This window comes from Cetorhinus maximus, chromosome 13 (assembly GCF_964194155.1).
Source record: "Cetorhinus maximus chromosome 13, sCetMax3.hap1.1, whole genome shotgun sequence".
Taxonomy (NCBI): Eukaryota; Metazoa; Chordata; class Chondrichthyes; order Lamniformes; family Cetorhinidae; genus Cetorhinus; species Cetorhinus maximus.
The window spans coordinates 108434127-108461881 of record NC_135891.1 but is presented as its reverse complement, the minus strand read 5'-3'; the positions used below and the strand labels follow the sequence as shown (position 1 = coordinate 108461881).

General features: G+C 43.2%; 1 protein-coding gene across 4 annotated transcripts in view; it reads right to left on the bottom strand.

The window, feature by feature from the left end:
- Nucleotides 1–27755, bottom strand: part of LOC144688932 (transducin-like enhancer protein 1) — a 173447-nt gene that overhangs the window by 128680 nt on the left and 17012 nt on the right. For all 4 annotated transcript variants that reach the window (XM_078555971.1, XM_078555970.1, XM_078555972.1 and 1 more), the window contains exons 4-5: nt 22376–22439; nt 11444–11488 (exon numbers count right to left, since the gene is read on the bottom strand). In XM_078555971.1, coding sequence (XP_078412097.1) covers nt 11444–11488; nt 22376–22439 — 109 coding nt within the window. The remainder of the gene's footprint in view (nt 1–11443; nt 11489–22375; nt 22440–27755) is intronic.

Below are 27755 nucleotides of genomic sequence, written 5' to 3'. Positions count from 1 at the left end.
CCTACATGTGACTCCCGATCTACAGTAATGTGGCTGGCTCTTAATGGTCATCTGAAATAGCCTATCAAGCCACTCAGTTGTATCAAACCGCTAAAAAGTCAATAAAAAGGAATGAAGCTGGACAGGCCACTCGGAATCGACCTAGGCAGGCACCAGAAACGAAAACGGCAAATCCAGCCCTGTCGACCCTGCAAACTCCTCCTTACTAATATCTGGGGGATTGCGCAAAAATTGGGAGCGCTCCCAAAAATTGGGAGAGCTGTCTCAGACTTGTCAAGCAACAACCTGACATAAGTCATGCTCACGGATACCTTAACAGATCATGTCCCAGACACCACCACCATCACCATCCCTAGTTATGTCCTGTCCCACCAGCAGGACAGGCCCAGCAGAGGTGGCGGCACAATGGTATATAATCAGGAGGGAGTTGCCCTGGGAGTCCTCAACATCAATTCCGGACCCCATGAAGTCTCATGGCATCAGGTGAAACATGGGCAAGGAAACTTACTGCTGATTACCACGCAGCACACCCCCCAACCCCCCCACCCCGACCATCTCAGCTGATGAATCAGTGCTTCCTCCATGTTGAACATCACTTGGAAGAAGCACTGAGGGTGGCAAGGGTACAGAATGTACTCTGGGTGGGGGACTTCAATGTCCATCACGTGAGTGGCTCGGTAGCACCACCACAGACTGAGCTAGATGAGTCCTAAATGACATAGCTGCTAGACTAGGTCTGCAACAGGTGGTGAGGGAACCAACAAGAAGGAAAAACATACTTGACTTCATCCTCAACAACCTGCCTGCCACAGATGCATCTGTCCATGACAGCATCAGTAGGGGTGACCACTGTACAGTCCTTGTGGAGACAAGTCTCATCTTCAGATTGAGGATAACCTTCATTGTGTTGTGTGGCACTACCACCGTGCTAAATGGGATAGATTTCAAACAGATTTAACAACTCAAGACTGGGCATCCATGAGACGCTGTGGGGCATCAGCAGCAGCAGAATTGTACTCGAACACAATCTGTAACCTCATGGCCTGGCATATCCCCCACTCTACCATTAACATCAAGCCAAGGGGTCAAACCTGGTTCAATGAAGTGTGCAGGAGGGCATGCCAGGAGCAGCACAAGGCATACCTAAAAATGAGGTGTCAACCTGGTGAAGCTATAACACAGGACTACTTGCCTGCCAAACAGCATAAGCAGCGAGTGATAGACAGAGCTAAGCAATCCCACAACAAGCGGATCAGATCGAAGTTCTGCTCTCCCACCATATCCAGTCATGAATGGTGGTGGACAATTAAACAACTCACTAGAGGAGGAGGCTCCACAGATAGCCCCATCCTCAATGATGGGGGGACCCAGCACATCAGTGCAAAAGATAAGGCTGAAGCATTTGCAACAATCTTTAGCCAGAAGTGCCGAGTGGATGATCCATCTTGGCCTCCTCCAGAGGCCCCCAGCATCACAGATGCCAGTCTTCAGCAAATTTGATTCACTCCACGTGATATCAAGAAATGGCTGAAGGCACCAGATACTGCAAAGGCTATGGGCACTGACAATATTCCAGCAATAGTACTGAAGACTTGTGCTCCAGAACTAGCCAGACCCCTAGTAAAGCTGTTCCAGTACAACTACAACACAGGCATCTACCCAGCTATGTGGAAAATTACCCAAGTATGACCTGTATGCAAAAGGCAGAACAAATCCAAACCAGTCAGTTACTGGCCATCAGTCTACTCTCCATCATCAGTAAAGTGATGGAAGGGGTCATCAACAGTGTCATCAAGTGGCACTTGCTTAGCAATAACCTGCTCACTGACACTCAGTTTGGGTTCTGCCAGGGCCACTCAGCTTCTGACCTCATTGCAGCCTTGGTTCAAACGTCGACAAAAGAGCTGAACACCAAAGGTGAGGTGAGAATGACTGCCCTTGACGTCAAGGAAGCATTTGACCAAGTGTGGCATCAAGGAGCCCTAGCAAAACTGGAGTCAATGGGATTCAGGGGGGAAAAATCTCCGCTAGTCGGAGTTATACCTAGTAGAAAGGAAGATGGTTGTGGTTGTTGGAGGTCAGTCATCTCAGTTCCAGGACATCACTGCAGGGGTTCCTCAGGGTAGTTTCCTCGACCCAACCACCTTCATCTGCTTCATTAATGACCTTCCTTCCATCATAAGGTCAAAAGTGGAGATGTTCGCTGATGATTTCAAAATGTTCAGCACCATTTGCAACTCCTCAGGACAATATCCAGGCTTGGGCTGACAAGTGGCAAGTAACATTAGCACCACGAAAGTGTCAGGCAATGACCTTCTCCAACAAGAGAGAATCCAACTATCACCCCTTGATATTCAATGGCATTACCATTGCTGAATACCCCACTATCAACATCCTGGGGGTTACCATTAACCAGAAACTGAACTGGACTAGCTATATAAATACGGTGGCTAGAAGAGCAGGTCAAAGGCTAGGAATCTTGTGCAAGTAACTCACTTCCTGACTCCCCATAGCCTGTCCACCATCTACAAGGCACAAGTCAGGAGTGTGATGCAATACTTGCCTGGATGAGTGCAGCTCCTACAACACTCAAGAAGCTTGACACCATCCAGGACAAAGCAGCCCACTTGATTGGTACCACTTCCGCAAACATTCACTCCCTCCACCACTGACGAACAGTTGCAGCAGTGTGTACCATCTACAAGATGCACTGCAGAAACTCACCAAGGATCCTTTGGCAGCACCTTCCAAACCCGCGACCATCTAGAAGGGCAAGGGCAGCAGATACATGGGAACACCACCACCTGGAAGTTCCTCTCCCAGCCACTCACCACCCTGACTTGGAAATATATCGCCATTCCTTCACTGTCGCTGGGTCAAAATCCTAGAACTCCCTCCCCAACAGCACCATGGGCGTAACAACACCACAGGAGCTACAGCGGTTCAAGAAGGCAGCTCACCACCACTTTCTCAAGGGCAATTTAGGATGGGCAATAAATGCTGGGTTAGCCAGCGATGCCCACACTCTCTTAATTAAAAAAAAATTAAAATTTTCATCCTTTCCTGTATGACCACTCTCACCAACGATCCCTCTGCCTAACAAGGGCAAGAATAAGCAGGGGGTGGGGAGAAACACAAAATACAGCTGGCAAGAGTTTAAGGTAAAGTTTCTTCCTTGTGGTTTTTTTCTAAGGCACATGACTATTCAGAAATGCTGTCAGACCACAGAATTGAATTGAATCACTGTCTTCATTGCTAGTCAATTATTAAGTTATATATTAAGACCGTTAACTCATACCCTGCTGAATGTGTGAACAGATAGCACTGTTTGCATCTAGCTCGACAGAGACTGCACTAGCTGAAGACGGTTTTGAACCGGACAGTTTCGTTTTGGAAAGCGCCGCCCAGTCATTGTAAAAATTAAAAAGAAAACTGTCAAGTAGCAAAACAAAATTTGTTTCCCCAGTGAACCATCTTAAACGCTTGCCGCTCAATGACTCAAGTCCTGCAGTATTCATGAATGCTGGGCAACCTCCAGCGCCCAGACAACTGGAAGTCATCAAGTAATTTGGTTTTTGGGAGTGGGGAGTGGCAGCCAGCACAGTCAGCAAAGAATAGCTGATCATGGGTGTCGGATTCTCCCTTCAATAGGCGTCAATTGTATTACCTCCATGGACAACTAACTGAGATAACCTAACCCAATGCAGACAAGGGAAGTGTCTAGCTACATGGCTCAGCACCAACCCATAAAATGTCAAGATAGAAACTAGCAAGGACTAATTAACCAGCAGCTTCTACCAAAGTAAAGGTAGAATCTCCTAAATATTTTGGTACCTCAAAGATGACCCTGGTTTTTCCCCAAGAGATGTGAAAACAAGTAGTTACACAGGGTTCAAGGGGCTGTAGGTCTATCTAAATCTTCCTCCACTTGCACATAAAGGAAGTGTGTAAAATTTTTTGCATAGAAAAATTATGCTTCCTTTCAAATTATAAATTCCACAATGGATTTAGAGGCATTTTTATTAACAGACCAACAAGATCATTTCCCCTAAAGTTGCATTACGAGCCATTCTCCCATAATCAAGATTATTCCATGTCATCCTATCCATAGGAGAGAATTTTCTGCATGCCGGGCAGGCGGGTCGGGAGCGGGCACAGGGCCGATTGCCGCCCGCAATCGGCTGCGTGGCACCATTTTACGTGGGTGGGCCAATTAAGGCCTATCCAGCCTAAAACACGTCCTGTAGCGCTCAGCGCTACGGGAGGGGAAGGGTGAGTCGGGGCCTGCGGAGCTGCCTCAGGGAGATTAAATACATCATAAAAGTTCATAATAAATAATAAAGTTGAGAATTATTTAGACATGTCCCTTCATGTGACAGTGTCACATGAGCTGGGACATGTTTATGAATTGTGCAAAAATTATTTATTTATTTAATAAAACCTTCAGGAAGCCTCATCCCGCCTGTGGATGAGGTTCCATGAAAAATGCGAAGGCTGCTTGGGCTCTTCTCCTGCCCCCCGCCAACCTTAAGGTTGGACGGGTAGTGCTGTTAATTATCTAAACTACTTCCCTAATGGCCTTAATAGGCCTTTGACAGTTCGGCGGGCGTGCAGCTGCCTCTGGCGCGCCCGAACGGAAGGTCTAAATGACGCGTGATGACGTGGGGACGCACGCCCAATGTCATGTCGCGTCGTTTTGCGCGTCAGCGTGTCGGGCCCAGCCCCACACGACGACGTCAAAATTCAAGCACCCATACCTCTTCATCCCCATTTCTTCGACCACCCATGTAATCTATTCCTAAATGTTCTCATACTGTCTCTGTTTCAATTTCCAACTCCAGTGGTGCATTTAAATGCTCCAAAGCCCTCTTTAAAAAAAATATTAATTAAAAAAAAATTTACATTGAATCGTATATTCATGCCCTCTCGATCATTAATGCAATATTAGCTTCATCGCAGGGGGAGTGCCACAGTGTTTACAGCAAGTAGTGTCAACTGGGCAGAAAGGCCAACGGCAAGTTTCAATATTTGCTTTGGGCCTAGAGGAGCAAGAGCACCTCCCCCCAGGATTCTTTGTGCTTCCTCAGCCCGACCTCCCTCCAATTGTGTTCAAACGTTCCACTGCAACCCACCCATTGCCTCCAGACCCTTCCTCCTAGTCATAGTCAGGGATCTGTGGGAATGAAGCCTGGCACTGGCCTTCGGACATCAAGTTTCCACCCCCTTGGTCAGCTGTGAATGTGGCCAGGACTCTGGGAATATTTTTTTTTCTCTTTAAACGAGGCCCTGCCATTGAAATCAGCAGGACCCCTACATCTCCAAGCTCTCCAGACATGCCACCCACGCCTCATTGCACCCACTCCCCCTTTTAAAAACTGCGGCCACAATTTCAGGCAGCGAGTGATAAACTTGTGAAACAGGTGCCCAAAAAAAATGACGGAAGCAGAAAATGCTTTGAAACACAAATTAATTAGTTAAGATTTCTTTCAGGAAATAATTTGAATTTGGGATATCGTATGCAAGTAACTTGAGACATGACGTGCACCGAGTTTAGGAATGCTTGCGAGGAATAGGTGACTTGGGATTGACGATTCTCAAAGCTTTTCACCACTGAGGGTTTGCTTTGCCTCATGCCTGGGTCTGTTGTAGATCAATTGATTTGCCATAATTAATCAACAACTTCATTATCAATGCACCCATGCACCAGGATAGTAGAAGACTAACTAGGGTGAGTCATAGGAATTGCTAGATGATGAAAGACTATGCTCCTCCATTAAAAACTGAAGCTGCAAGCACTTAAAATGCAATGGGCAATGCATGAAAGTACTAGGGGCAGGAATGGTGCTGAATAAAGCTTCAATTATTAAGGTCATGCAGTTAAGAGCTCATACTAGCTTCATGCTTCATTTGAGATTCTGATAGCCCACTAAAATGATCATTTAAGGAACCTTAAAGATACCATCAAATTACCACTGCAGCTTCAATGATACAATAGGGAGTATTAAAGTGCCCCAAGTATTCATAATAATCACCATTAAAAGAAGTTTACAAATATTTTAATATGCAGTATGAAAACAATGAATAGTTAAGTTGTCATTAAAAAAATAGCTGGTTCACCTATACAAAGTTTCAGTAGATCTAACACTGAACAAGACAGCCACCATGCAGTTAGATTTTCAATAGGCACATGCAGCCCAAGGTGTTATCTACATAGGTGCTGGCATTATAAATCACCAATTTGGAGGTTGCAAACTTGCTGGCTAGAGGCAACTCGAGATTATAAAATTTTACCTTATCTCATTGACATTGTCCAGTTTCTCCAAAGAAACAAAATTTTAAAATGTCTTTGCGCTTAGACAGTACCTTTCACAACCTCAGAATGCCCCAAAATGCTTTTGACATGTAGTGACTACTCTAAAGTAGGAATGCCAGTAACCAATTTTGCACACAGCAAGCTCCCACAAATAGTAATGTGATAAATGACCAAGTAACATGTTTTTAAGACGTTTACTTAGGAATAAACATTGGTCTAGACACTGGAGAGAACTTCTCTGTTCTTTTTGGAATAGTGACATGTGTCCTTTGGCATCTACCTAAAGAGACTGACCAGGCCTCAGTGTAACAGCTCATCCAAAAGACAGCACCTCCAACAGTGCAGAGTACTGCACTGGGAGTGTCAGTCTAGATGTTGTGCTCAAGTCTCTGGATCAGAGATTCAAAAGCAAGAATGCTACCAACTGGGCCACAACTGACAAAAAGTAAATATTATTCACAACTTGCTATCCCCCTGGTCATCGCTGACTTAGAACTTTTGAAACTCAGAAAGCGATGCCTACAATTAGCATTTAAAACTTGCTTTCTCCCCTCGCGAGAAACATCATAAATGCTGAATCCTGAAATGGTTCCTCAGGCAGTTGGTACCCAAAGGGATTGTTCTATGGGAAGATAGCGAGTAGGCTAGGCCTAAACTCCCCAGAGAGTTTAGAAGAATGAAGGATGATCTATTTGAAACATAAAATTCTTAAGGGACTTGACCAGACAGATACTGGGAAAATATTTCCCCTGGCTGGGGAACCTAGAACATGGGGTTCGCAGTCTGAGCTAAGAAGTCGACCCTTTAGGGGTGAAATGAGGAGAAATTTCTTCACTCAAAAAAGGGTTGTGTAACTTTGGAATTCTCTATCCCAGAGAGCGATGGATGCTCAGTTGTTGAGTATATTCAAGACAGAGGCTGATAGATTTTTGGATACTAAGGGAATTAAGGGATATAGAGATCATGTGAGAAGTCGTAGTTGAGGTAGAAGATCAGCAAACATCTTGTTGAATGGCTGAGCCTGCTGACCTAGTCCAGCTGCTATTTCTATGTTCTTGCAAAGTAGTAATGGATCCATGGGCCTAAATAGGAAGTGGGCAGGCTATTTGATCAAGAGCAAATCTAATTCTGTTTTTATTGGACATTTATACTTATGCTTTTACCAGCAGAGGTCACAAGACAAAATTACAAGGGGAAGCTGGATTGATTTTCCCCTCTCTAGCACATGGGTGTGAAACCCAACAAGAATGTCCTGTACCAGCTGAAATCAGTTAGATCAGGACGGATTAGTGATTGAAACTTTAGACGTTCTCAGTCTCCGACCTAGTTCCACACAGGTCAAAATGAACCAGGCTCCCAGTCATAAGCAAGTTTATAAAAGCATAAGCATTTAAAAATTAGAAAGACAAGCATTTAAAAAATAAGAAAAAAAAAACCAAATCACTATACAAACAAATGTTGAGATACTGTAAACGTCAAAACCCCTGACGGTGCAGCAAATTTAGAGGAATAGTTTTCGCCATATAATGTGATAAACTGAGCCGACACTGCAGCTGCCGCGTCCATACAGTCTGCAAGGCAACCTTTATTGGACATGTTTTCTGCCTACACACAAATTTTTTCCAATGCTCCAGCAAGTTTGAACCACATATGCAAAATATTACACCAAATACCCTAGGCAATTGGCACAGTAGGGTCACTGACAACGCACGTCACATCCATTTTATTCAGATGAAAGAAAATTTGATTAGTGGGCCGTTGGTGGGTTGGAATGAATCACTGCAGAGCTCTCAGGAATAGCGTCACCTTTTCTAAAAAGTCGTCAGCACTCTCCTCTTCGTGTCAGAAGGCCCCAACATAAAACCTCAGTCGAAGACCTAATCAAAACCGGTACCTCCTGTGCAATACTACGAGAAAGTATTGCACACATGGGGGTGCTGTGTTGTGGAGGAGGCAGAGGCTCCTGTTCCCCGTTCCTGTGAACATTAACAATCCCAAGACACTGTTTGAACAGGGAGTTGTCCCAATATCATGGCCAACATTCTGACCTCAGTGATCAGAAACAGAACATTCAGTAGCTCATCTCTGTTTATGGAGTCATGGCCAATTCAAAAATGCCACATTTACCTAGAGAACAAGATTTTGCAGCAAAATCACTCTTTGACTGTAAAACGGTTTTGAGACATGAGAGACACAATAAGGCACTAAAGGAAGGTAGGTATGTTTCTTTTTAAAAAGAGGTATGAGTATAAATATTAAGAATGTGAAGCACTCCTTTTCAAAAATCCTTTGTTTTTGTATCACTTTCACACTTAATGATCAAATATAGGCTTAGAAATAGCCATTCTCTAATTTATTTTTATGACTGATGTTTTAAGAAAAAAGAGCATCCCTCCGGCAGCTCCTTATGAGAGCTTGGTGCCACAAATTAGCTGCAACATTTCCTACAACAGCTATCGTGCTTCAAAAAGTAGCATTTCATTGGCTGCGAAGCACTTTGGATTGTCCCGAGCTTGTGAAAAATGCAAGTTCCTTCTTTCACTCGCCCCTGACTGTGGCTGGGTACCTCCCTTCCAACACCACTCTAATGCTGGACATGGCAATTCACTGCATTACAACGATGGGCCCATCTCCAAATGTTCGAGCTAACTGTGCCCAGCTGAAGCAGCAACCTTCTCAGGTGTCCATGCCAGCTGCATTCGGAATGAAGGGTTTTACAGTTTGGATCTTTGTGAAACAAGGGTGCCAACTTTCAACAGCCCATTATTATAAAAAAGAAATGGGCAACCAGCAACTGAAAATCGGAGGTGTGTCTTAGCAGCCCCATAAATGCCCTAGGACCTCCTGATGCAATTTCCAAACAAGCATTTCAATTGGTGAACAAGTGCCACCCTGAAGCTGGCAGGAAACCACTTAAAAGGTGCAAACCTATGCCAGTTTTAGGAACAAGATTGTGATTTTCATGTAAAAATGATTGGAGTGCGTCCCATGCAAGCTCCATCCTGTTAAGCCATGAGTTCAGCCATCTGGCCAGAGGCCCTTCAAAAATAAATTCTTGGTGGCTGCTCAAAGACATGTAAGAAATACCTGGGACCCACATCAAAAAAAAGCTCTGACCTGTCCAAGGCAGAGCTCCCTGCTTTACTATCATAACAAGAACCTGGGATCTTTTTATGTCCACTTCAACAGGCAGACGAGGCCTCTCCGTATTCAAAAAAACAAAGCAGCTTCATCATGAGAGCACACCCTCATTGATGAACTGAGGTGCCAGCCTAGATTGTGCTCACAATGCACTGCAACCACTCGCCAAGATTCATTCAACAGCACTTCCAAACCCACAACCTTCATCACTCAGAAAGACAAGGGCAGCAGAAGCATGGGGACACCAACACCTTCACGGTCCCTTCCAAGTCACATAGCATCCTGGCTTGGATTTATATCTCTGCTCTTGCACTGTCGCTGGGTCAAGAACCTGGAACTCCCTCCCTAACAGCACTGTGGGTGTACCTACACCACATGGGCGGCAGCGGTTCAAGAAGGCGGCTCACCACCACCTTCTCAAGGTCAATAAATGGTGGCCTCGCCAGCAACATTCACTTCTCATGAACAAATTTTTTTTAAAAGGCCTAGGACTTGAACCCATCAAATTCTGACTTGGAAGAAAGAGTGTTGGCAGAGCTAAATGTACATGTGGAAGCTGACACCATGCCAACTGATGTTGCCAAGAGGCAACATGTGGAAACGAACACCTGGTTGCTCTGGCTGTAGACGTCAGTTACAAGAGATCATCAACTTTGAATCATCACCGAGAGCAAGAAGAGGGGTTAGGAGAAATTCCTTTATACTTTGGGTTGTTAAACCATGAAACAATTTGCCACAGAGTGGGGTTAGGTAGGTGATGCAAAGACCATTACACCTTTTAAGAGAAAACTGAATAAACAATTCAAACAGAGAGTAAGACACAGGACTACGAAGAGCAATCAGGGCAATAGAATTAGTTTTACATTGCTTTGGCACAGGCATGATGCACAAAACAGCCTCCTAGAGAAACAAAACTGGACTGGGAAATAGAAAGAGGATTAACAAACAATGGAATCTGAATATACAGCTGTGACCACTTTGCAAACCCAAAATATTGGACCGCCATGTGTTGAGGGCTGATTGAATCCACCAAAGGAGGGCTGAGATGCACATGCCCAGAGTGCTTAAATATCATGGTTTGTGGCAATTACCAAAAAAGATGTCAGGAGGTTACATTACAAAATTGGTACGAGGTGATAAATCAAACCAACCAGAAGCTACCATGTTTGATTCTGGAATGCGCTGAGGAAGCTGATCTCAGGAAAGTTAGAGGGAGAAAGGTAAGTGGAGGGGTGAGAAATGAAGATTATTGCACTAAATGTTGTCATCCTCCCAACTCAGGGAGGAATGAGTCATGGATCATACTCCTCACCAGTAGCCAAGAACCCTTGCTGGATGTAACTGGCTGTCAAGTGAACTGATTTTGCTCACCAAGAATGGCCCAATAACTTGTCAACACTCACCAGCTTGACTTATGCGTCAAGAATGGTGTTAAGCGGGGAGAGGTACCAGAGGGCACCTGTGAAACCATTCTCCCCTTCAACAGACAAGGGATAAAGTGGGAAAACACAAGCAAATTGTCACTTCATTTTACAAAAAAAAAACCAGTACAGGCATGCTCTCTTCACTTGATCAAATAAAACCATTATGTAAATAAAATACATTTTGCAATTAAAACTCCAGTTTCTTTCACCACCTTCACCTTATATTTAAGGGCCTGCTGACAGCAATTTGCTGACTTGAGTCTCTCTCTTCCACACCTCTCCTCCTTCCCTCCTTAACCCCACTCCCTTCCTTCTGTTCTACAATTACCAGAAAAACTGTTTCATTTCATTACAAAAACACAATTCTTCCACAATGAATGTGAACCAGCCATCTGCCAACATCTAGGCCTTGTAGGCCAAGCTTTGGGGGAGGAATTGCAAAACCAAATACTGATTTATATTCATACTACCCACATACTCTTGGTTTCGTGTGTGAACTGCAGATGACAGGCAATTATTCCATTCATTAACCTCATCAAAGGCTTTCATTTCCTCTTGTACTTACTTGTTTATGCATCTCAAGATTGAGGCCATATGACATCTCATAGTACTGAAATAAAACAAAACCACACATTAGCAAAGCAACAAACATTCCAAATGAAAGCCACAGAAACTAGCTTAATGCAACACAAGGGGGTAATCTACAAACCTTGAAATGGAAGGATTTTAACCATTGGTCAACCCATTTAATTCAGTAAACATCACATGAGTTCAGCAGCAGTTTCTCTTTTCTCAAATTTGCATAAGTCAGCAGTTTGTACACAAACTGGGAGATGAATGTAAATAGCGTCGTTAGATTAAGAGATCAGGTTTAGGAGCTAGGTTAAATTGGGGTTCAGTTCCGATACAGAGACCCTCCCAGCTCTCCAGAATGTTGGTTCAGGGATTTTGGGAGTCATCAGGAGGTTTGGCCACTGTTTTGGGATTTCCCCTTGTAACCAAGCTAGGGTTGCCAACTGCAATGAATGTATTCCTGGAGGTTTCATCACATCTGGACCCCACGCTCCAGCCATTAGTCGGCCAACACATCCATCCTTGTGACACACTTCCTTCCTACACCAAGTGGAGAGCACAAAGACTCATTACCCAATTAGAAGATGCTTAATTGTTAGTCAAACCAGCCATTTTTCCCTCATTTTAAATATTTTTAAAACCTGGTAAAGAGAAATGTTCAAAAGAAAATGACAAATAAAAAATCTTTTTTTTAATATCCCTATGATCTTTCTCCAGGGTTGCACACCGCACAGTGTCCTGGAGATTGATCTTCAATTCCAAGAGGCTCCAAACCGATCCTGGAGGGTTGGCAACCCCAAACCAAACTTCTATCCCCAAAGCCCTATTCCCACACTCACTTGTCAATAACGTACAATAACCAGGACAGAAGGGTGATTTCCCTCCCCGCCATGGCCCATCCTCTTTGCTGCCGCTACAGAGGGCGAGGAATTGACAAAGCTCAGCACTCAAACCTTGGTGCTTCTCATTTACACAGGGAGCCTGAACTGACGGACAATCTCAAAAAAAGACACCCAGAAACACGTTCGATAAGCGTTCTTGTTCTGTACTCACTGATGTTACAAAACTAAAAGCTGGAGTTTGACACATTCTATCAGCACTAAACACAAGCAGACAACCAAAAGAATTGGATTGTCCCTCTTCGGGGAAACGTTTAGATGCAGCCAGACTGTGGGTGGTAGATAGGGCAAGCAATTATTTCAAATATTCGCTTCCCTGAAATAGAACGTCTGCAAGCCCACTTCTGCACAAATTCCAGAGTGACATGTTTTTAAAATCTAATTTTGTTTAAAGTTTCTCAAAAACAAAAATCTTCGATACTCCAGGCTTCTGTACTTCAGCAGCTTATAGATGAACGCTGAATTGCCATATCCCAAGGGTACTGGCATTTGCCTTGAGAACTAGGTCAAATTAAAAGGCATGTCCAGGTAACAAAGAAAGAGTCTGTTTCAGATTATCTCAGCCCATAGTTCAATCCAGTGCCCCCAAGAGATCCTTCTTAGGCAGCAGATTTCATTTTAAACTTTTAACAGTCAGACAAACGTGTTAAGCACCAAGAGAACAATTTTCACAATAGTTATTATTTTATCTAAATTTGTTGTTTGCATCTCCTATGCTGAGCAACATTAATTGTCTTGCATAATGGTCCAAACACAGAAGTTATCTGGCTTAATTGTTTGATACATTGCTACAAATCACATCATGGAATGGTGAAACTCTGATATACAATTGAACTTAAAATCCTTATTTTCTCACAGTGTTGCAAGAACTCACATCTTTAAGGCACCTAAAAACACTTTACAAATCAGCCATGATCTCATTGAATGGCAGAACGTACTTGAGCGGCTAGATGGTCTATTCCTGTTCCTATGTTTTCATAAATCATGAACTTCTTCAAATTGAAATGTTATATAGGAAAACGTAGTAGCATTCTTCCCAATGAATGACCTATCAACAATTTTTTTTTAAATTGGCTGAGGCAAGCCTGTTAGCCAGAACAGTAAGAGAACTGCCTCCTCTTCTTCACATAAAACAGAAGAAAGAAAACAGGACCTTGTGCATAAAAGGGGTAGAGTTTCCCCTTTGGGGGCAAAGTGCACTAATTTGCTGAAGTCAACGCTTAAACTCATTTGTATAATCAAATGCAAAATCTTCCATGGATCAACGCAATAGGCCAGCATTTTAAAATGCCCCCACATTAAACAAAACCTGTCTTGACATACATGAGGGTGGTTACACTGCTGCAGATTTAGCAATGCAGCTAAAATGGGTTGATTACAAAAAAATTGTATTTTTAGACAAGTGTCTGGTCTACCAGGTGTGAATAACCCAATGTTAAATAACTGAAAACTATTTACTCATTTCATTGTGGGCACTAGTCAATTTCTCAGCAAGTTCATTTTTCTTTAATATATTTGAAAAAGGTTTAGTGCCCATGCACCTAAAAGAAAACTTAAGATTAAGAACCCTCTTGAAAGATCACAAACAGCACAATTAGTAGAAACTTGTCACGCAAACTAATTTGATTTGGGGGCTTGGTAGTTTTGTGGGCAGGGCCAGAGTTTTAAACCAGCACGTAAAAGATTGCGGAAACTCTACTTACACCGGGCATTGCTTGCACACAAAAATCCCTCAAACTTTTGCTCTGCTTTGGCCAAATTACTCTGGCAAGTATAACCTGGTGAAAGCTCTACAAGGTTTATTTAAAGGGCAGTACCTCCAGCAAAGCAGCATTTTTTCAGTAGCACTGGAGTGTCTGCCTTGACTATGAGCACGCTGGAGTGGGACTGGAACACATTGCAAGAATGCCACCAGCTGAACCAAGAAGGTATGCAACCATTGAAACAAATTTGTGGCTATAACTTGCAGCTTCAGATCATAAAATGGAAACTGAACCAATGGTGGTTTTGTAACTTGCTCTATTAAAACCTCAGTCCAAGAAATTCCCAGTGTACTTCCATCTGTCTCAATGTTGCATTACTCCAATTTGAATGGTTTAGTGCTCAGGATTCAACCCATTCAACGCATTTGCCTATAGATCCAAACTTCCAACCCCCCTCCACATTCGGCATTTCCTCCTGCCGCCACTGCCATACAATTTGTTTTATAAATATAGATATTTTGTATACAAAAGCGCAGTAAAACACACCAAAGCACCTCAGAGGATTGTAAATCAGACATAGGACTTAGGAGCAGGAGTGTGGCCCTTCAAGCCTGTCCCCCCATTTGACAGGATCACACGGCTGATCTGGTTGTGGTCTCAACTCCACTTTCATGTCTGCCCCCCATAACCCTCGACTCCATCGTCTATCAAAAATCTATCCAACTCTGCCTTGAGTAAATTCAATGACCCAGCCTCCACTGATTTCTGGGAAAGAGAAGTCCACAGGCTAGCGACCCTCCAAGGGAAAAAAATTCTCTTCAGCTCTGCCTTAAAAGGGACACCCCTTATTTTGAAATAGTGGTCTCTACGTCTAGTCTCCCCCACACGAGGACACATCCTCTCAGTATCCACCATGTCAAATCCCCTCAGGGTCTTACACATTTCAGTAAAATCACCTCTCATTCTTCTAAACGCCAATGGATATAGGCGCAACCTCTTCAGCCTTTCTTCATAGGACAGGTCCTTCAATATTGACACCAAGTCAAAGAAGCAGATATTTGGGGAAATTGACTAAATGATTGGTGAAAGAGGTAGGTTTAAGCAGCTTCTTAAAGGTGGAGAGGCAGAGAGGTTTGAAGAAGAAATTCCAGTGCTCTAGGCTTGAGGAAGAAACCTTGAGGAAGCTCAAGGCCTAGATGGCTGAAGGCACAGCTGACAACATAGGGCAAAAGAATATGTGGCTATGCACAAGAGGCCAGGTTCAGAGAAAAGCAGAGTTCGGAGAGGATTGTAAGGCTGTAGAAGGTTACAGAGGTAAAAGAAGGGGTGAGGCCATGAAGTAATTTGAACAGTTTCCTTTCTAAGCCGCATTGCATGGCAAGTTATCTTATAAGGGATTCAGTCATTGTTTCTGGGGAGTTTCCAGGGAATTAGCATATTTGCTACAACAGCCTATGAAATTTCTAAATTGGTCACTGGAGAAAATGGCAAATCAGCTATAAAACTGCTCCAGCGCAAACTTCTGCAATTTATTTTCTTGGCACTGTTGGAACTTTCAAAATCAGGTTTTAATAAAAGTACAACATGCTGTACTTTGATGCGTCATTGCACACCTCTGTTTACAAGTCTGGCGGGATGCCAAGCGTCAACATCCTATAAAAGGAGAATACTTGCCTTTTAAAGCCATCTAAGCTCTCGAATCGTGACCCCCTCCTTTAGCAAATACTTAGCTAACTTTTATTTGTGCGTCAATCATTATCAGCTGGGAGGCTACTTATCCCAGCTTTTCTGAAACCCTTAAGAGTATCTGCCAAAAACACCACAAGAGATTGTTGCTGCCACATCTTTCAGTCATGCTTTGCTTGATCCAAAGCAAACAGCAGTATGCTTAAGAAAATTACCATATCTCCCTCTCAATCTTCTAAAAATAGCTGAAACTTCACAACAAACTTTTTACCACCTACCCCCGCACACCCCCCACCCACCCCTCCGTGCCCCACAGGAAAATAATTGGTCTAAAAAATTCAGGATGCAAAATTCTACAAATAAAAAACAGGAAAAAGAAACTTGGGATTCATTCAAACCAGGAGGTAAAAGCAACCAGAAAGCATTCAAGTGACACTGCTGCCTTGTTTCAAGGCCAACTTTATCCATCACACTCTCTGTCATGCGTCTGTTCCCGGACATTAATTCCAGCTCTCCAACGCTTGCCCCCTTCAGTTCAGAGAGACTCCAGGCGAAAAGGCAGGATTTGGGCCGGGGTGCGCGGGCACCTGCTGTCCAGCAGTTTCCTCGGTCTCGGGTATCCATTTTCCTGGCTGCAGTTCGGCAATCAGCCGTCTTCTGCGGCGCATTGATCAGGTGCAGCTCCAGCAGAGCCCTGTGCATGCAGCAGGCTGCCACACGTGTGGAGCTCCCCATCAGCAAAGTGGAAACACTCAACAAGTCAGACAGCCTCTGTGGACGGAACAGATAAGCTGACATTTCAAGTGTGAATCCACCCGCCAAAGTTCCAGCTGGTCCAACACCTGAAATGCTAACTTGTCCATTCTCTGCAGGTTCTGCCTAACCTGCCAAGTGTTTCCAGTATTTTTTCTTCCAGGTTTACAGTTCCTCACTTACACCAGTTACATTATATTATCAGACAGCACTGGGACATGTTCATCTTGTCGCTTAAAATTTAAAAAAATTCAGACAAAGTTTTAGAACTTCAATGGTAATGTAACAGATAGCCTAAACACTTTTGGCTGAAGCGATACCTCACCAAACGGAGGTGCAAGACAGCCCCTTGGAGGATTTTCTTTTTGCGTTGGCGTATTCTAATTTCTAGATAGGAACTTGAGGCTTGGATTTACACCCTTCCTTTTTGCATCTATGAATGTTCGAACCAAGCTTACTTCAACTGCTCCCCCAACTCTGTGACCTCTACTGACAAAGCAGATAAGAGCAGCAATATCTTGGGAATACCATCAACAGTACGTTCTCTGCCAAGTCACAAACCATCCTGACTTATTGCCACATGAGTAAAATCCAGGAATTCCGATGCCAGCATAGGAGGACATCATTGGAGAACGGCAGTAGTTTAAGGTGATGGCCTGCCACTAGCTTCTTGGGCACCCTACCCATGTCCGCTGAACAAATAAAGTAAATCACTTTGCAGAGTCCAGTGCAAGAGAGCATGATGAAATTATTTTCTTCTGGTTCTATTGCCTTGCGTTTTAATGAATCACGGCCTGTTGGGTTCTCTTTCTTCTTCTGAACAATTTATATCACCATTGGGTGAAAGGAGACATGGTCCTCCATTCACATATTATATTTAGTGCTCCATAAATATGAGTGATTCTTGAACAACTTTTCCCCCACTATCAAGGCCTGATTTTTAAACATTGCAGCCATAGCACAAAAGAATAGTCATGAATCAGTTTAAATTGAGATGAATTTCAACCAAGATGGCCACAAGTTTACACCCAATTTAAACTCCTTGGATCTCAGGTTTAATCATTCGATACCTCAACCCCAGGAAACAAACTGGCACCCAAAGCCATAGCCAACCGCTATGATTTAAGCATGAGATGGCCACCATATTAGACTTCCCACATATCACTCATTATCCTGTGGAGGCTCTTCACAAGGAACTTTTTGGTCAAATTGCTCATTCAAAACGGAAGGAAAGTTAAAAGGTGAAGACAAGGTTTTCCACTTCTACATCCAGTAATCACTGGTCAAAAAGTAGTGCAGATAATATTTTGGAGTAGGGCCCAAATAATGTATTCAACCCCTGCCCCTTATATAAACACATGGCTCAATACCTGACAACAACCAAACCGTAGTCCTTCCAAAGACAGGGTCCAATTAAATAGACATTATGAGCAATTAGGCCAGAATAGTCCAAACATTTTGTCCTCGTCTGCCAATTTGCTGCACACCATGGAGACTCCCAAACCACATATGAAAAGTTTAAAAAGAATGTACCCATTAAATTTGCATGTAATTCAACCTGCCAATACCAACAGATGTAGATGCTCCAATTTAGAACTTGGCAACCAATGAAGCAACAGCATTAAGAGCAGTCTTTTCAAAACATTCTGGCCCGTAGAATTCAAACAGGGCTAACGTGCAAGCAAGAAATACAACACTGAAATAAAACAGAGTTGCCAGGGTTGAAGCCTGAACTGCCTAGGTTCGTATGGTGCTTGTGGGCTATAGTTTAAAGAGCCCAATGGTGCGAGTCACTAAATCCATCCCACGCAAACTTCCCTTTTTCCTTTAAGCTAGAAGAAGATAAGATTCACACTGGCAATTTTGGCGAATTTGAAGCTAAGACACTGGAGCTTAAAGAATGTTTCAACTGTTGCACAGTAACTAAGAGAGTTCTATCCCAACATGAAATATTAGCTCATGCTAGTTTTTTGCAGTTACTCTATTAGTGCAAGAATGTAGATTTACACCCCATAAAAAGTAGCTCAGCCAGGCTCAGCCAGAAGACAGTTGAAGACAGTGTAACAGAGACTTCTGGAGTCTGATAGCTATTTCACTGCACCATGTTTAACAAAAAGAGTCATTATCATTATAGACAATGCTTTTCATATCACCACTTCCGCGCTCCACTCCAAAGAATGGTCTTGCCAATCTATATACCCCTGTTCTGTATAATAACAGAAGAGGAAGAGCATAAGCAAGGATCTCAGAGTGAGGCATGATGGCAGAAGACAATAAGCTACTCATTAATTAACCTGCTAGCCATATAAACACTGTGGCTACAAGAGCAGGTCAAAGGCTAGGAACCCTGTGGCAAGTAACTCACCCAACTTCCCAAAGTCTGTCCGCCATCTACAAACACAAGTCAGGAGACTCTCCACTTGCCTGGATGAGTGCAGCTCCAACAACACTCAAAGCTTGACACCATCCAGGATGAAGCAGCCCGCTTGATTAGCGCCCCATCCACAAACATTCACTCCCTCCACCACCAACGCACAATGGCAGCAGTGTGTACCATCTACAAGACGCACTGCAGAAACTCACCAAGCCTCCCTAGACAGCACCTTCCAAACCCACGACCGCTAACATCTTGAAGGGCAAAAGCAGCAGACGCACGGGAACGTCACCAGCTGGAAGTTCCCCTCCAAGCGACACACTATCCTGACTTGGAAATATATCGCCGTTCCTTCACTGTTGCTGGGTCAAAATCCTGGAACTCCCTCCTGAACAGCACTGTGGGTGTACCGACACCATATGGGCTGCAGTAGTTCAGAAAGGCAGCTCACCATCACCTTCTCAAGAGCAATTCAGGACAAAAAATAAATGCTGGCCGGGCCATTGATGCTCACATCCCATGAATGAATTTTTAAAAAATTACCCCTGTTGCTGGCAGTGCATTTCTGCTGTTTGGTAATAATAGATTAGTGTATAGAGGACTTTACTCAGCCCACTAATCAAACTGGTGGGGGGGGGATGGCGGGACATGGCATTAACCGGCTATTTTAAATAGGTTAACTTCTCTGTTAAAAATAGCAAACAGAGGGATGTCATACAAGCTTGTTCAACATTCACCTCTTATAATCAGCAACAGTCATTTCTTGCCTCACAAACTGAAAGTGGTTTGAAATGCACCACAGGTTAATTAACATCTGAAAGAAGAAAAGGCGGAAGGGAAAGAGTGACCCTGTCATCACAACAGATTTGTTTATATTCTTTCATGGGATGTGGGCATTGCTGGCAAGGCCAGCATTTGTTGCCCCATCAGTAATTGCCCTTGAGCTGCTAGGCCATTTGAGAGGGCAGTTAAGAATCGGCCACATTGCTGTGGGTCAGGAGTCACATGTAGGCCAGGCCAGGTGAGGATGGCAGATTTCCTTCCCTAAAGTGAACCAGATGGTTTTTTATAACTGTCAATGATAGTTGTCATGGTCACCATTACTGAGGCTGGCTTTATAATTCCAGATTTATTAGCTGAATTTAAATTTCAACAGCTGCCATGGTAGGATTTGAACCCATGTCCCCAGAGCCTTGGCCTCTGGGTTTACGAGTCCAGTGACATTACCAATACGCCACCATCTCCCCCTATTTGCTCCAATGACATTGGCTTGTCCTTATTCGTTGGGCAAACCGGCAGCTTAGCTTATCACACGCCCCTATCCCACATCACTGAGTCTAATCCTTTATTTTCACATGCCACAAGGCTTATATTCAGAGGTGTTTTTGGGCCTGCAAAATTATTTATTTAAATTAGTCAAATCATAATACCGGTACCTGCAACTGACATAATCCCATGCCTGCTCCTGGATTGCTATTGGAGTCAGGTTCAGAGACAATGGCCAGAACTTTTCCGTCGGCGAGTTGGGGGCGGGGCCCGCTCGCCAACACAAAAATGACGCGGGATGACGTCAGGGGGAAACTCCTGATGTCATCCCGCCCCATTTAAATATTCAGGAAGGCGGGCAGACAGCGAAATCAGCTGTCCGCCCGCTGACCTGTCAACGGCCCATTGAGGCCATTGACAGGATAATTAAAGGACCTGCCCGTCCAACCTTAAGGCTGGCGGGCAGGCCAGAAGCCCCGGCGGGAACTAGAATAAACATGAAGCCTCATCCACCGGCGGGATGAGGTTTCATGTCTGTTTTTAAAAAGTTTAACAAAGTTTTAGTCATATTTACTAACATGTCCCATCTCGTGTGACATTGCCACATGAGGGGGACATTGTAATAATTTTTTTATTTTTCTATTTTTGATGTTTATAAAGCTTTCACCGATTTCCCTGAGAGAGCGCTTAGTCTCAGGGAGATGTGCGCATGCGCGAAAGAGCGCATTTTGACAGTTGGGGAATCCCTCCCCCCAGGCACAGGAAGCACATAGCGCTTCCCGTCAGGCGGCCCTCTGGGTGGGCCTTAATTGACCCGCCCACTCAAAATGGCGGCGGGGCCCGCTTCGGCGGCGGCGATCGGCTGCCCGCCCGCCCGCCGCCAAGCCAGTCGGGCCCACCTTCCCATCAAGGGCAAAATTCTGCCCTGTGAGTTATTTGTTAGTATACTGCTGCTTGGCTTTTGTACTCATGTGACCACATGATATGGCTGGGGTTAGATTTCCCGCATTCTGTGCAGTTGTACTGAAGACCTGGCTATTCAATTTATTTTAATGTTTAAAATACCTACAATGCTTCCAAGAGACTTTATTTTTGGTTTAAATGTCAAAACTGCATACAGCAATCACTTGCATTTATATAAGTCTATAATGTGAAAAAAAACACCATCTTGAAGGCACAAGTCAAAAGCTTGGTCAAAAAAAGGTTGTTTTTTAAGATGGACATTAAAGGAGATTGAAGTTTTCAAGGAGGTAATTCCAGAGCATTGGGCCTATGCAGTTGAAGCCATGGCTGTCAATTCTAGAGACAAAAGGGAGGGTTGCATGTACAACAGGCCCAAATTGAAGAAAGCTCTGGGCGACGTTATAAATGTAGGGAGCTAAGAGACCGGGAGGGATTCAAATATCAGATGAGAATTTTACACTGGGGGAGAGGGAGGCAATGTTGATTAGCAAGGACGTGAGTGATGGGTGAGTGGAATAAGTTACATGCAGCAGCGTAGGCTCAAAAATATCAGAAAAGTACACCAAATAAAGTGGCAAAGTTTTGGGAATGGTCCCAGGATCAAATGTGAAAATAAATCTTGTGCCTTCAGTGCACAATTCAATTTTCAGTAATTTCTAATTCCACTACTACTGCAAACAGTCCTTTTCTGTACTTTAGAATTTTTTCTCTAATAAAAGTGATATCTGTATTTGCTACATCCACAATTTAGATTATGGTAAGTCTGTGTCCCACAGCACTTCCAGTCTAACTCTTCATTTTCACTGTCAGAGGTTTTTTTTTTGATGTGCTACTGTTAGTAGCCATTGTTCAGCATGTCAGTTTTCTATGTTGGCTTGTATATGGTTAATCTAAGGAAATAATAAAGGGAAAAAGCAAAAATGCTGATCAACACAAGCATCTGATACGATAGTGTCAGCAGTGGTCAGAGGGCTGAATAGCAGGGCTTGTTGGCTATTAAAACGATAGATGCAGGTACTACCACTACATTTTACATATTACATTAGCAATGTCACATGCAATGTCACATGACTAGAAATAAACACGACAAACAGGAAGTCTTACATCTAGATCTGTTACAAACCCATTGTACCAGTAACCTCATTACGGTATTTAATTAGAAGAGCAATCAAGACATTACTCGCTCTTATTTATTAATTTTCAACTCTTAGACAAAATGATGAATTGAAGGTCAAGACAGTGCTGCATTGTACAACTCTTATTGAAGATCTCGTACTCACCATCACATAATGTCGCTGCATCTCTGTCTTCTCACTGGCCAGTTTTTCACATTCCATCTTAAGGCTTGCAAACAAGGAAAAAATGTCAGAACACATTTTAAAATGGCTCCCACGGCTCCCTAATCCCATTTTCAACCTCCCACAGGGAAAGCAAGACACTTTCAACTCTACCACCTCAAAATTACATTTCCTTCGTACTCTTGGACAGAAGACAAGAACAAATCTTTCCTTACCCTCTCTTGAGGCTCTAATTTCAACCCCTAACACAGGGGTCGCTCTTCAACTTCCTACTCAATTCACTCGAGGTCCCAATATGCAATCTCAAGCACTTTCATCGCCCCACATTACTCAGTTGAAATCACGACAAATCCTACTATTTTCTACTCTAACTCATTCCTCCCCAGATTCAACTTGTGAAAATCCTCAACTCCCTCAGTGATACCTTCATGCTTTCAACAACCTGGGGGTGGTGGGGCGGGGGGGGGGGGGGGGGGGGGGTAGTAAATTTAAGGTAATTGGGGAAAAAAACACCCAAAGGAAGAAGATGAAGATAATTTTTACCTGAAAGGGTGCTGAAAGCAGATTCAATAATAACTTTCAAAGGGAAATTAGATGTATATTTGTAAAAGGGAAGAAAATTATAGAAGTACAAGGAAAGAGCAGGGAAGTGGGACTAACTGAATAACTCTTTCAAAAGAGCCTGTATAGGCATAATGGGATGAACGGCCTTTTCCCGTGCTGAAAGACTGAGATTGAATGACAGAAACACAAGCCTTCAGGATTCAGCTGCTTTTCCTTTCCTATTCTATTGTATTGCCTTGGATACCTTTCACCCAAATTTATCACTATTAATAAGAACGTCCATATTAGTTTGCATTAAGCAACATGATGCATAAGGAAATTTGATGGTGAAGCTCACAATAGCTTTCAGTAGCAAGGTACTCGAGACATTACTAGAATTAAAGTACAAAGGGTGACAGATTTCGCTCGTTAGACCTCTGTCTCCGTCAGAGTATTTTTAACGGCAGTCACTTCAATTGATGCCACTTGGTTCTCTCCCTCCCCTCCTCGCCCCAGCTTTCAGGGCTAAAAGGTTAATGAGGCTTCATTGAAAGCTATTAAGCTTAGGCAGTTCAATAGAAAAAGGCAGCAGCAGGTGGAATAGATGCACTGCAGGAAACAGCTTATTAAAATGGAATCTTTGATATCTGAGTTTGATTTTAAAAGTAAAATCAGTACGGATTATTTAAAGGACATCATAGTTATACATCTCGTTCCTTCTCCCACAGGTAATTACGCCATTCAGCGAAGGCTTCATCAATTTAGACCAGAGGACAACTAGGTTTAATCCCTAGTCTGTGCTAAATTACACTCAGTCTAGATAACAGCAGAGCCGTCAAAAGGAATATAAAAGGGGCGAGATTAAAAATGACCAGAAAGAGAGAGGCATATTTCAGATGTTTTAAAGATATGAAGAGGTGCTTCCTTCAGTCAGGGGTAAATTCAAGCACATAGCAGCCAAAATCAAAATGAGCAGAATTTAAAGAGATCCAGGAGAGTAGGAATTGGTCTCTGTCTCCAGATGGTTTGTGTATGTGGGGTAGGGGGAGGGAGGCAGACAGAAAAAAAGAGGAAACTAAGGTTCTCACATCCAACCAATATCCACTTGCTAGAGGCACATGCATGTAGACAGAACAATGGCTGGAACTGACACTTCTACCAGATAGCCCAGCAAGCCTCATTAGGAACATAGGAAATAACAGAAGTAGGCCATTCGGCTCCTTGAGCCTGCTCCACCATTCAATTAGATTATGTTTGCTCTTCAACCTCAACAGCATTTTCCTGCACTGCCCTCACACCCCTTCATGGTTTTACTAACTAGGAATCCATCGTTTTGAAGAAGAGGCACACTGGACTTGAAACATTAACTCTTTTTTCTCTACAAATGCTCCCAGACCTGCTGAAATTTTCTAGCACTTTGTTTTTATTTCAGATCTCCAGAATCCGCAGTATTTTGCTTTTATTATAGAAATCTATCGAACTCTTGTCTTAAATCTACTCAATGACTGAGCCTCCACAGCCCTCTGGGGTAGAGAATTTGAAAAGTACACCACCCTTTGACTGAAGAAATTGCTCCTCATCTCAGTCCTAAATAGCCTACCCCTTATTCTGAGACTGCGTTCCCTAGTTCTAGACTCAGCCTTCCTGCACCCACCTTGCCGAGCCCTGTAAGAATATTGTATGAATATATCAATGAAATCGCTTCTCATTCTTCTAAACTCTGGCGAATTCAAGCCCCATCTCCTTAATCTCTCCTCATGGGACAATCCTACCATTCCAGGAATCAGCCTGGCGAATCTTCATTGCACTCCCTTTATGGAAAATATATTCTTCCTTAGGCAAGGGCACCAAAACTGTACATAATACTCCAGGTGCGGTCTCACCAAGGCTAAGCACAATTGTAGCAAGACATCTTTACTCCTATACTCAAATCCCCTTGTGATGAAAGCCAACATACCACTTGCCTTCCCAATTGCTTGCTGCACCTGCATGCTAGTTTTCAGTGACTCATGAACAAGGACACCCAGGTTCCCTGGGCATCAACACTTCCCAATCGCTCACCATTTAAAAAATACTTTGTATTCCTCTTTTTCCTATCAAAGTGGATAACTTTACATTTTTCCACACTATATTCCATCTGCCATGTTCTTGCACACTCGCTTAGCCTCTCTAAATCCTCTTGAAGCCTCTTTGCATCCTCCTCACAATTCACACTTCCATCTAGTTTTGTGTCATCAGCAAACTTGGAAATATTACATTTGGTCCCCCCCCATCCAAATCTTTGATATAGATTGTGAACATCCCAGGCTTATACAGTATTTGAATAACAGCCACAAGGAAATGCTCATAAAGCAATTCTACCAAACAGAACTGACCACATTTGGGGCGTGAGAGGAAAGAAAAGATTTGCATTTATATTGCATCTCTCATGACTTCAGGATATCTCAACATGCTATACAGCCAATGAAGTACTTTAGAGGGGAGGGGAAATTGGCAGCCAGTTTGCACAGAGCAAGATCCCATAAACAGCAATCTGATAATGGCCAGATAATCTGTCTTAGTGTAGTTGATTGAGGGATAAATATTGGCCAGGGTACTGGGGAAAACTTCCCCACTCTTCTACCAAATAGTTGCTTGGGATCTTTCATGTCAACCCGATCACGGTTAAATGTTTCATCCACAAGATGGAAAAACGTGGAGGGGCTGCTGTTGAGTGGCAGTGTTTAAACTGCAGGACACGGATCAAAAGCAGCCTGTAACTCCTGACATCTGGGCCTGGTGACGCATTCTCTGTTTATTGCGACACTGCTTTATGTACTAAGCTTTCCGTGCTGCTGATTTGTCTTGTTTGACTTTTGGAAGGCCCAACAGTTTGGAAAGCTACATTCCCCACAGGGAATTTAAATATCTTATATATGGCCCAAGGTACACAACAAAGTGAGCTATCAAGAGTAAACCGGTTCGCCCTGGGAGGAATGATGGGCACACAAAAGATATTGTGGGGGAAAAAACGCTAGGAGCAGCAGATTGAAATATTTTAACAATCATTTTTGTTTTATAGCCGGAAACATAACTTGTGTGTGTGTCATTTCACTAGGATGATGAGGCCCTTTAATTTATTGAGCACAGGCTTCAAATGTTTGAAGCAAGTTTCTAGTAGATTAGATGTTTCAGTGTGTGCTGCATCCATCGAGTCTGCAATGCTTGGCCAGCATCCCTTGAAAATTGCTCTGCAGCCAATTTTTCCCCCAGAAACAAAATCGAAGGTGCTTTGTGATAAAACTGGCATATTCTACTTTCAGATTATTAGAAAGCCAGTGAAGCTAGCAAATCATGATCAACCATAAAATCCCATGGGTACATACTCTTATTTAAAAAGATGGAAGGAATTGGTTTCATTTTCATCTGTCATGGGAATTTGAGGGCAGCAACTAATTCTGGCAAAATAGCAAGCGCTGAGAATCTTTTATTTATTTATTTTTTTAAATTGCTCATCAAGGCAAGAGGTTGTCAGTGTTAGGAAATGGAACTTTTTATTTCAGGCAACTAGCCATCCCAGATCATGGTATGGCACCTAATCTAACAGAAACCTATTCCAAACATCAGAGCTGGGGCTCTATAATTTTTATTAGCGTGATGAGTCCGTGAGAAAAGCCATCTTCTCAGCCCCAAAAATATGCTCCCAAAAAATAAGCACTCCCTTCTATCTGTCTGTGTCTTTGAAAAGCCATCCTGTGGCCTTTCTGACTGAACTTATGAATTTACTGCCAAACTCTTGGCAGTTTGGTGCTGTGAGCCTATGGATTGAGACTGCCTAAGGTCATTTCGCACTACAGAGGGACTTTCATCTGGCTAGTCTGGGTTAAATTTGAACCCAGTACCCCAGAGGTGAAAGGGCATTGCTTAACCCAGTGCCTGACTCCACAGATTCTCATCATCTGGTACCACTGATGAAAACAGTAACAGAATAGAATTTGTGAAAGTTTTAACTCCAAGAGTAATAAGGATAAGAATGTCAAATACAGAGATGCATTCCCCACAACCTAGTAGGGAAAGCCAATGCTTAATGTAGGACCCAGGTCTGATTTTGGCATAGGATTTTGCTGATGGCAGAAAAGGCAATTGCAGGCAAGGAGTAACAGATTGTGCAACAACTAGACAACATAAATATAGACACTGGGACTTCCTTATTACCCAGCATATCTTGCTGAAAATTGGATATATGCAGAATGTCAGGAGGCAATAAGGAACAGCCTAGCAAACAACACTGCCAACATCCACAGAAGAAAAGGCATTTGAGAGTGGCAATGCCACTACCAAGAAATTGTTGTAACAACAACTTTAAGTGGCACCATTAATGGAATAAAACATCCCAAGGTGCTTCACGAATCATTATAATGGTGCAATGGTTAAAATTGGAGGTGCTCAAGAGGCCAGAATTAAAGCAGCACAGATATCTCGCAGGGTTGTGGAGATATCGGAGAATACAGGGACAGGGAGAAGCGAGGCCATGGAAGGATTTGGAAACAAGGATGAGAATTTTGATGTGTTGCTTAAATGGGAGCCAGTGTAGGTCAGCAAGCACAGGAGTGACGGGTAAATGGTATATGGCGTGAATTAGTAGCCTACAAGAATCAGAGGGGGGGGGGGGGGAATAAAGTGAAAAATAGTCCAGTAGGATGAAAATAGAAACAAAGGGAACAGTTGCACACAATTTGGACATTGCAGCGAATTTTCAACATCTGCTGGATATATGCTGTCCTATTGTCCATTGGAGTCAACCAACTTATCAATCAATCCAGTCACATTCAGCATTTAC